Consider the following 10518-nt stretch of genomic DNA (forward strand, 5'->3'; position numbering starts at 1 on the left):
ACCGCTCAGGAGGAGGGCCCCCAAGGCAACCACAGGTGGGGGTTCTGGGGAAACTGAGGACTGAATGCATGGCTGACCGCTTGGAGAGAACACCAGAGGGACAGATAAACTGCTCTGCAGAGAGACAGACTTCTGAGACCATTAAAGTGGGCCAGAGGCAAGGTGGACTGGGCAAAGGCCGGGAGAGGGAAGGGAGGCGACAGACAAGAGGTATTTGGGAGGACAACAGAACATGGCGTTCATGGGGAGGGCCAGAGAGAAGTCTGCTGTGTACACATCTGCCCTGACGGAAGGGGGAGAGCCTCTTCCCGAGTTCTCTGCACCTCCGGAGCTAACCTGTGAGCCTCCAGGTCCCCTGAGCAGGCCTGGGAGCCAGGAGAGAGGCAGGACCCGGAGACCAAGTAAGGGGGCGCAGGGCCCAGCAGAGAGTGCTTCCAGGGCAAGCATTTTATTTGTTAATACAAGAATAGAAATTCTGCAATAAATATAATCTAATAAATAACATCTCCAAATAAATAAATATTAATACAACAAACAGAGTCATGAGTGGTTGGGGCTGGGGGCAGGACCTGGGGGAGCTGCCCCCGCACCCCGAAATGCTACTGCAATGTAAACTTTCAGGAAATCCTGTGGCTGTGGCTACGGCTGCCCTCCCCAGGCTGGGCAACCCACAGATACCCTGGAAAAGGGGGCGGAGAAGGAGGCACCGTGATGGTGGCAAGGAAATTCCAGACAAGGTCCTTTGGTTGCCACCCTGTGCCACAAATACCTTGGTGACCCCTTGGTCCAGCCTGTCCCTGCCCCTCTGCTTTCAGTATTACCTCCAATGCAGACCCCACCTCTTCCATTTTTAATCCCATCTCTTCCTGTTTGGACTTGCCACTGCATTTGTTTCCTGAATTGAATGTATGGAGTTAATTGGGGGTAGAGGAGCAACACCCATCTAAGGAGATTGGGGCGGCAAAGGGCCTCACCAGAGACAGGCTCATGCTGCGACAGCCCCCTCCCTGCCCTACAGGCATGCTTCCTAGAAGAGCCACTTTGGGGGCTGGGTGGGCACTGGCAAGTGGTGGGCAAGAAGCAGGAGGCTGCAAGAGCCTCTCGAAGGACCAACCCGAACCCCTTGGGGCTCCCTTGAGCATTACTTCCTGTGGAAGCGGAATGGGCCCTATTGCACCTCTTCCTCAGACCGGCAGACCTTTGGGAAGTGGGGAGAGGACGGGCCTTATTGCATCACACCCTCCTCCAAGTCCGGCAGGGCCAGAGGCTTCTGTCTCCTGGCTCAACAAGGGTTGGCACACAGGTTTCTCCCTCCCAGAGCAGGAGCAGGGTTGGAAGGGGGAGGGGAACGGAGAGGTGGTAAAGGTCAAAGATCAGAAGCCACGGGCCTCCAGGTGCAGGGTGACCGCTGCTGCCAGAGGCTGCATCTTCTTCTTGAGCCGGTTGAAGTCCTTGGCTGAGCGCCACAGCCAGGTCTGCAGCTCCTTCAGCAGCCAGAAGTCATCCATCTTCTGGAGGAAGTCACTGTGGGCAGGGCCGGGGGCCCAGGTGGGCTCAGTCCCAGGCAGAGGCTGGGGCAGCGGGTAGCCCAGAGCCGCCATGACCCCCGCGATGCTGCCCAGCAGGCCCTGCAGGCTGGTGCAGAAGTGGGCCAGGCTGCGGCGTAGCTCCACGGCGGCTGCCTGGCGGTTGAGGCCTCGCAGGTGACACAGAAGGTGGCTGTAGGCCTCGTAGTTCTGGGTCAGCCGTAGTTTGTCATTAAGGCTACGCCACACATCCAGGTTGACAGTGGCCCTGGGCAGAGTCTCTGCCCCCAGCCGAGGTGGGTTGAAGTCAGGCTCGTTGAAAGGGGGGCCCAGGTAGTTCAGCTGTGGAAAGGAGAGGGCGATGGGGAAGGAGGAGGGCAGAGCAGCCAGCTCGCTGCCACCAGGAGATCCCTGTCCCCAAAGCTTCTATTTCCTGTATCCCTTGACACCAGCCCCATCTCCACACTAGGCCTCTCTGTTCACAGGCCAACCCTAAGTTTCTCCACGGAGGTCAGTTGCATGGAGGTGGCAGCTGAGGCAGTGAGGGCACTGAGCCCTCCTACGGAGAGGTGCAGAAGGAGAAAAACTGAGCAGCAGACACCCAGGGAGGCCTCGCTGCAGAGCTGAGCTGTGTACAGGAGCCCCCGGAGAGTGCCCCGGGGGGGAGGCAGGGCAGGACAGGGAGAGGAGCCATGGGACCCAGGAGGCCGGGCCGCAGAGGCAGAAGGTGGACCAGGAGAGTGCAGAGCCAGGAAGAGGAGTTCAAGAAGGCAGCAGTGCTCAACAGTGCGGCTGTAAAACAGAGAGCAAGGAAAGTGAGCCTCAGAAAATCCTGTCGGGTTTGGCAAGAGGGAGGTGCCTGACAACCTTGGAGAGAACCGTTCCAGTGGCCTGGACGCCAGATTGCAGGGGGTTAAAGAGTGAGTGGGTGGAGAGGAAGTGGAGGCAAGAGGGTGTAGACCACTCCTTCGAGAAATCTGGCAGGGAAAGCCAGGAGAGAAAGGGTCGGGAGCTGGGGGGGGGGGGGTAACAGAGTCAAGCAGAGGTTTTCTGGACAGGAAAAGAGGGTCAGTCGAAAGGCAGAGGGGCCTGTCAGAGATCCATCTGCCTGTGGACATGCCCAGCGCCACCAGCTGAAGGGCTGAGGACAGGAGGTCCCCACTGACCCCCAAGGAAGGTCCCAGCCCACAGGAGCAGGACCGCAGAAGAATACATTGAGGCAGTCTCCAGAGTTAGCTGGAGGCAGGGGATGGAAGTCAGTCTATGGAAGAGGACCTAGGCTTGCCAGCCCCCGGGGGAGAAGCCTGGGGCCCAGGGATAGGGCTGAAGGAGCCGAGGCCCGGAGAGAAAGGGAGCAGTGAGGGGCGAGGCCTGGGATAGGCGCGGGCCCAAGGGGAGGTTCACACGCTGACAAGCGCAGAGACAAACTAATTTCCTCGGTGTATCCTGGGGCTGGAGCCAGCTCCCCCGCTGCCCTCCCCCCTCTTTCCCTGGCTCCAGAGGAGGGTCTGGGATGTGGAAGAGGAACACGGGAAGAGGGCCCGGTTCCCTGTGGTCCCTGCTCGCTAGCGCTAGCTCGGACCCTCCTTTCTCCTCTCCCGGGCTCTCTCGGAACACCTCCGGACTGCCCCTAAATCCTCAGGGCAGAACTTCAGTCCACACCCTGAGCCCCCTGCCACCACAGGCCTGGATTCCCTGCAACCGCCTCCCCACAAGTGCCCCTAGGAGGCCCAGCTCGTATGGGAGAGGCAGACAGAGGGAGGCCCATGGGTCCAGAGCAGCAGGGCCCCAGGTCTGGGGCAGAGGCGAGCTGGAACACAGGCACGGGAGGTGGGGCCCCTTCATCCCCACCCAGCCCCACCCGTGCGAGAGACACCACAACACGGTGTAAACAGAGGAGACTTCCCCGGCCCCCAGGGGGAGGCTGGCGGCTGGGCAGCCAGCCAGTGGGGCAATGGGCCAAGGCGGGTGCGAGGCCTGCCCACATGCCTAGTCCTGAGGCCAGGGATGGGGAGGTGGGGACACCCCAGAGGGAAGGGCAAGAGATAGGCCAAACAGGGAAACGGCTTGGAGGCAAGGGTCTCCTCCTCATCACCCCACATTTACCAGGACCCCTCCACCCTCCTGTCTTTCCCTGACTCCTCATTCTTCCCCCAGTTCCCAGACCCCGAAGTTGCCCTGGATACTCACATAGGTCCCAGCCAAGCTGCGGAGTTGATGCTCCAGGTAACGGGTGAGGTCATAGGTTTTCTGGATGGAGGGCCCGGGCCCTGGGTCCCCTGTGCGGTTGAGGGCTGGCACTGCAGGGAGGTGCCAGAGCACAGTGCACAGGCAAGCTAGCATCCCCCACGAGTCCCCTGTGGACAGGATGGGCATGAGCGTGAGGGCGGGCCAGGCCTGGCAGAGGAAGCAGCTGGCAGACCCTCAGGTGTCTGTCCCCACCTTGGGCTAAGAGGGAGGAGGTGAGGGTGGGACACCAGATGGGCGGCAGTGGGGGGGCAGGGGGGGAGCATTCCGGGCCCAAGAAAGCACGTGCGTGCATGTATGTGTATGTGAGACAGAGTTGAAGGCATGTATGTTATGCATGTTATACCCGTAGAGATGGAAGAGACTATTTGTGGGTCAGCTAATAGTCACTGCATGTGCGCCAACACGTAGGTGTGTGTGCCAGGAGGGCCAGGCCTAGGGACAGGAATTTGTGTGAGTCCCAGGTATACCTCAGCCTTCTCTCCCAGCCTCCCAGTCCCATTGCAGCTCGGGGGCGGGGTGGGGGGGTGGGAGGGGAAGCAGCACAGGTCAGAGCTACGGGGGACTTCAGTCAGTGCTGGGAGGGGTCCTGGAGAGAGGCTGCCCCTGAGAACAAACCAGTGAGCCCCAGTCAAGTTATAGGAGGCACAGTGTAGGGTCAGACCACCGGGGTCAGGCTGAAGGACACGTAGCTGGCTTGTGCGGTCAGTGGCAGAGACATTGTAGGACCTGACCCCTGGTGTGGAAATATAAGTCGGGATTAGAGAAAAGGAGAGTTAATGGTCACTCTCTTTTTTTTTTTTTTAATAATGTGTTGTTTTTGTTTTTTTTTTATTCATTTTAGAGAGGAGAGAGAAAGGGAGAGAGACAGAGAGGGAGAGAGAGAGGAGAGACAGAGAGAGAAGGTAGGGAGGAGATGGAAGCATCAACTCCCATATGTGCCTTGACCAGGCAAGCCCAGGGTTTTGAACCGGCGACCTCAGCATTTCCAGGTCGACGCTTTATCCACTGAGCCACCACAAGTCAGGCAATGGTCACTCTCAAGGATGGGCTGCAGTGTGGTGGTGCACCCCGTTCTTATCTAGAGTTTTGGATGGGGAAGAGTTGGACCTGAATGAGGCTTTCAATCAGCCTGCACTGGGGAGAGGGGGAGAGAAACGGAAGGGGGAGAAGGAGAGAGAATGATGCAGTCAATGAGTTGGGCTTCTCAGCTGGTGGTGCTGGAGTGTTCAGACATCCCGGGACGACTTGAGAGGCCAGGGATCAGTGCTGTGAGAAGATATAGGCAGCTGGGAAACATGATTTTCATCGCTTTTTGGTGACGTCCAAGGGCAAGAGCACTTGGTCAGGATTCAGTGGCCATTGGGACTGGGTAAAGGCAATTAGGGTTAGGATAGGGTAAGGCTACAATTGGCACTGGGTAGGTTAGCTGTAAGGACTGGGTTCCCTTGAAAGTTTCAGGTTAACTGACTGGGGTTTGGCTGAGTGAGTGTGGTTGAGGTCTCAGCCCAGCTGGGGATGTGGTTAGGTTTGGGCAGGCAGAAGGCTGGCTGGCTGGGACCGAGGTTTGTGAATGTGTTCAGATTTCAGATGAGGTGATACATGGCATGCCACTAAAAGTTAAGGCTCATTGGGATTTTGAGCTTAGGTAGGTGTGAAATCAAGTGTTTTTTTTTCTTCTAATTTATATTTTATACTTTCAAACCCTCTGCAATGACATGTTTTGGTAGAAATAAGTTGGATGCAGGTTTAACAATTTGACTTAGAGTCAGGAGAGGTTTAGTGTTAAGGTTGGGTTATGTTTACAGTTAGTCCTAATGTTGGGTCAGGTTTTAGAGAGAGTAATACTTAGAAGAATTAAGGATTCAACTTGTATTGAATGTCTCTCACAGAGTCTAGGGCTCAGGTGGGGACTTGTGTCCCAGCTGGTCAGTCTTGACTCTCAGATGCTTGACTGGCTGACTTTACTGATGGTACGTGGGAGCAGGGGTGTCCCTACTCTCAGGGACCGTGCCCTCTTGGGTGAAGGGCTCTTGGTTTAAGGGTATATGCGTGCGCGTGTACCCCATGCATGTGTGTCTTAAGACAGAGCAGGGTTGGGCACATAACTGCTCCTTGAAGACAGGCTCTCCTCTTCCTCTTCCCCATCTGCAGCAATGCCGTCCCTCCTGCATGTGCCTCTCCTTATTCTGTCTTTGCATCTGAGCTCTTGCTAACTCTTGGAGTTCCTTTCTAGTTCCTGATCTTCACATCCCAAGACTACGCCAGGCCCTTCTCCTCTGCACGAAGCCTGGGGCTACCCTTAGCCTGGCTGAGTCACCCCCAAGATCTTCCCGGGACAAGGTGGGGTGAGTTTTGGAGGTTAGAGACCTGCTGAGGTGGGCAGTGGCCCTTCCAGCCTTGAGGAAGCTTTCAGGATCTCATCTGGCCTCTCTTTCAGTCAGTGGCAGTGGCGATGCCAAGTGTCCGGGTCCGGGCTAAAGCAGGAATTGGGAGTTGGGCTTGCCTCTTTATCCCTCCCTGTTTTGGGCAGCCCTGCTAGACAGGAGTTCCGGGACAGGGCTCTGCTTATCCCATGGGGGAGAGGGCAGTCAGGAACCCAGTTATGGGTCCTGTGTTCCTCTCCCTTTCTGAGCCCTGTGGGATACCCCTGGGGAGCACTGACTCTCTACATAGGGGAAGAGGGGGAGAAGCCTTTGGATAAACAAGAGCTAAGTCATCTGGGCAGAAAAACGGCTCATGAAATTAACCAGACGAGGCCGGTGTTTCCAGGAATATTTCAGTTCTGAGGTAACTGTCACTGTAGGCTGGGGGTGGGGGTGGGGGGGTGGCGTGAAGGGGGGCAGGGGAGAGAGCAGAAGGATCCAACTGACTGACCCATGGAAAGAACCAGAAAGAGACTAGGAGAAAGGGGGCAGGAAAGGGCTCTACGTGCTGTTACGACAGCTTCCACTCAGGGCAAAATGTTCCCATATCTCAGGCAGCGACACCGAAAGTGTCCCGGGCAGAGACCACCTGCATTTTAGTGGTAAGTGGCTTGCAGCTGGCCTGTGTCCCTAGGAGGGGAGTGCAGTGGGCATCCCAGAACTCTCACCCCTCTCCAGGCTCACGGGTGCAGGTGGATCTGGCCGCTGAGGACTGGGTCCTGAGCCCCCTTCTCCCAGTCCCCACCCCAGCTCTGCCTTTGGCTTCTGCCCACTGATTGTTTACATCCCTTCTTCCTCTGTGTTTATAAATCCGGCTGAGCACGTGAGGAGCTAATGAGCGCAGCTCACGTTTCCTGCTGCAGCCCCTCACCCCATCCTGGCCCCTGCCTCGGCCAGCCCCTAATTCCATCCAGATCCCTGGGCCCTGGGAACCGAGCCCCCCCCCATGAACACACGCGTGCGCGCGCACGCACACACACTTTCAGCCCACGCAAGCACATGGCCACCCTGACACAGCTGCACAGGCAGGCACACTTGCATATGCATGTCTTCGGCCAGCTGCCCCTCAGTCCCTAGCCTGTGTCCCCTGGGCTGACCTCACTCAGTGAGAGTGGGGGACTCAGTGTTCCAGATGTGCCAGGATGGGCAGGACACGCCAGCTGGGGAGACTCTGCACCTGGGATCGGTGGCTAAGAGCTATGAACAGAAAGTATAGGAGCCAGGGAGGCATCCAAAGCTCTAGAAGCGTTGGGCTAAACGTGGGAGCCAGCAGGAAGAAAGCCTCGCCTCAGGCCTCAGACCGGACCAGGACAGCACCCTGGTGACTCTGGAGGGGTCTGTTGAGGGAAACTGGGGGAATGAAGTAGTTAGGGGGTGGTGTGTCCACTGTGTGTGAGAGCCAGGCAGAGACTGTAAGAAAGGGCTCTTAGGGTAGCTTCCCAAACTGCCCTCCCTGGAAAGGCCCACAGAAACAGCCAGATTTTCCTTGTCCTCTGGGCTGCCTGGCCTCCCCTCCACTCCATCCGCTCCTTGGTTTCCTACCCTCCAGGCCTCCGAGAGCTGGCTTAGTGAGTGGGTACACACGGGCCCCCAGAAATGAGGAGGCCTTGCTCTGCCACCAACCTACCAGGTGAAGGAGCTTGCATGAAGGGGTTGCACTATGCACGCTAAGTCCCTCAGCAGAACCATGTGGGGCTCTGTCTCCGCTGTCCTCGTCAATAGCCACCCCCTCCCTGCCCTTCTCCATCTAAATGACAGCAGAAGCTGAGGCCTGGGGAAGAAGCAGCCAGGCAAACCAGCAGCGTTGCCTTGTGAAGTCAGTGTGGACGCCGAGTTGGGCTTTCTTTGGAGTGAGAAGGTTCTGGATTGTGCTGCCAGAGGTCCCCCGTTTGCTCAGGGAGAGCTGAAGCCAGGGGAGCAGGGCCACCGGCTGAAAGGGAGGTGGGGGGAGGGAGAAGTTAAGGAATAGCTGTGGGTGAGTTTCAAAGGGTGTTGTTATCCAAAAGACCGGGGAGGGGCTCTGAGAGACCCGGCGGGAGCCAGGGTGTGAACAAGCAGGTGGGATTGTGGGGAGGAATGTGAAGTGTCACTAGCAGACTCGCTGGTGTGGCAGCGTGGTGTGTAGAAGTATGACTGCGGCAGGAGTTCCCGGCTCCGGGAGAGGAGAGGGATCCAGTGCATCAGCCAGGAGAAGACTTCTGGGGCTGCCCGTTTCCCTCCTGGCCCAGTACGCCGCTCCAGGGCAGTTTGAGCCAGTGGTGGGGGCAGGTCTGCCCTGTCAGGGGAATGTGCCTCTGTGTCCCGTAGGGGCGCCCCGCTATGTGTGCTCCGGAGCCCAGCAGGGGTCTGTGGGGACACTGAAAGCACGGAGATGTCCGTCCGGGTCTGGGTCACAGAGTGCCGACAGACCAGTGTGTCCAGCCCCCCCCCCCCCCCCCCCCGCCTCTGTCCAGAGCTCGGACTGCTCTTGCGGAGGGTGCGGGCTGCCAGCCTCCTCTCTGTTCCTGGCAGCCCCTCGTGTGCTACGGGGGAGGGCCAGGCGGGCGCCGGAGGACGCTGGGTTGGGATCCTCGGGGACGGGGGTCTCTGGGGAGGGCGTCTGGAGCACAGTGTGGAGTTGCTGGGAAGGACGGTGGGGAGAACAGAGATGAAGGGGGCTCTGAGAAGCTCAGGGGTCGTGGGGTTTCCCTCGAGGGACTCAGCCCGGGAACCAGGCGGCGGCTACTCGCCGGCCCTCCCCTCCCAGCGGTGACCTCTCGCCTTCGGCCCCCTCCCCGCGGCGGAGGCGCCTTCCCCCGGTGTGGCCCCGGCGCCCCCGGCCCCGCCCCCGGCCCGCTCCCGCCCGGTCGCTCCCTTCCCGTCGGCGGGGGCGGGGCCCGGGGCTCCCGGCTCTGCCCGGCCGCTGCCCCTTCCCGCGCGTCAACTCCCTGCCCGCTCCGCCCGCCTCCCCGCCGGCCGCCGCTCTCCGGCGGGCGACGGGCTTTGCTCTGCCCGGTCCGGCTGGCTGCGCCCGTCGCCCCCCCCCCCCCCGCCCCGGCACTAATCACTCCCAGGCCCCGGCGGGCCGCGCAGAGGGCCGGTGGCCGCCGCCCGCCCGGCCCCTACCTGCCGCGGGCTCCCCGGCCGCGGGCAGCATGGTGGGCTCCGGCCGCGCGGCGCGCAGCGAAGAAACCGCGAGTCCCGCCCGCCCGCGGCGCGGCCCGGCCCGGCTCCGCTCTGCCCTCCGCCTCCTCTCCCCTCTCTCCCGCCCTCCTTCCCGCCCTCTCCTCCCGCCGGGCCGGGGAGGGAGAGCGGCGCGGCCCGAGGTGTCGGCCTCCCCTCGCCTCCCGCTGGCCCGGCCCCGGGTTCCCCTCCGCCTCCCCCTCCCACCTCCTTTCCCGGCCCCCACCGCCCCGCGCGCCGCGTCTCCCTCCCGCAGCCCCGCTCCCGCCTCCGACTTGCTCTCCGCGACTTGTGCGCGGGGCTCTGTCCGTCGGGATCGGCTGGACCCCGCCTCGCTGGGGCTCCAGGTGGTCGCCTCCCCAGGTTCTGCGGGTCGCCGGGACGCCCCGCCGCAACCCCAGCCGCCTCCCGGCCCCGCCGGGCTAACTCCAGGAATGCCGCGTCCCCGCGGGGCCGCTCTTGAGGGCGCTCCGCCGTGCCTCCCCCGGCCCGAACCTTGCTGGCGGGGGCGGCCCCCGGCTCCCCGGCTCGGGGCTCCCGGGGGACGGACGGAACCGGATCTCCAGGCTCCCGGGCGGGGGCGGGGGCCCCGGACTCCTGGCTCCTACCTCCTACCTGCTCGGAGGTCCATGGGGCTGGGGGCCGGGCCGGCCGGGCGAGGCTCCTCTCCCGGAGGCTGGCGGAGTGGGAGGGCGAGCCGCGGCTCCGGCGAAGCTTTAATAATCCCATCCGCCAGGCCCACTCGCAGGTTTTTTTCGCTCGGTTTCGACTTTTTTTTTTTTTTTTTTTTCAGTGTGGGACATTCTGCAAACTTTTTTTTTTTTTCTGACGTGTAAAGCTGTAACCACAAATTGTAGCGGCCCTCCCTGGGGTGGGGGGAGGAGGGGGGAGGAGGGAAGGGAGGGCTTCTGGGGCTCCTCTCCCTCCCACAACACCGAGGGGGGGTGAGGTGAGGCGAGGCTGCGGTGGTACCACCCTGGGCCTCCCGGGGGAGGGGGCGGGGAGGGCATCGGTCTGTCTGCAAACTCCGAGAGCTCGGGGAGGGAGCCGCCCGCTCCTTTTCCTCGTCCTCGGTGTCGGCCTGGGACGCTGCTCCCGGCCCGGCGTGGCTCGTGCTCGCGCCCTACCTCTGCCTCTTCATCTCTAACCTCCCCCCG

At 60.9% G+C, this 10518-nt stretch overlaps 1 protein-coding gene across 2 annotated transcripts; it reads right to left on the bottom strand.

The window, feature by feature from the left end:
* Positions 1 to 1373: 1373 nt before the first annotated feature.
* Positions 1374 to 10089, bottom strand: CLCF1 (cardiotrophin like cytokine factor 1). 2 transcript variants are annotated; one of them, XM_066252189.1, is made up of 3 exons: positions 9977 to 10089; positions 3717 to 3883; positions 1374 to 1868 (listed from the first exon to the last, which is right to left on the bottom strand). In XM_066252189.1, exons 1-3 carry the CDS (start codon positions 9990 to 9992, stop codon positions 1374 to 1376), a joined length of 678 nt encoding a protein of 225 aa, XP_066108286.1. In that variant the 5' UTR covers positions 9993 to 10089. The 2 variants fall into 2 exon arrangements, with proteins under 2 accessions (XP_066108286.1, XP_066108284.1); XM_066252187.1 differs by lacking the exon at positions 9977 to 10089 and having other exon boundaries at positions 3717 to 4594.
* Between the last annotated feature and the right edge of the window lie 429 nt (positions 10090 to 10518).

This window comes from Saccopteryx bilineata, chromosome 1, assembly GCF_036850765.1.
Source record: "Saccopteryx bilineata isolate mSacBil1 chromosome 1, mSacBil1_pri_phased_curated, whole genome shotgun sequence".
Lineage (NCBI taxonomy): Eukaryota > Metazoa > Chordata > Mammalia > Chiroptera > Emballonuridae > Saccopteryx > Saccopteryx bilineata.

Bases quoted from the DNA above. Each gene is read 5' to 3' on its own strand.
- CLCF1 (XM_066252187.1), bottom strand. From the start codon at position 3,902: ATGCCCATCCTGTCCACAGGGGACTCGTGGGGGATGCTAGCTTGCCTG. The intron at 1,869-3,716 runs GTGAGTATCCAG...TCCTTTCCACAG, and splicing joins GCAGCTTGGCTGGGACCTAT to CTGAACTACCTGGGCCCCCC.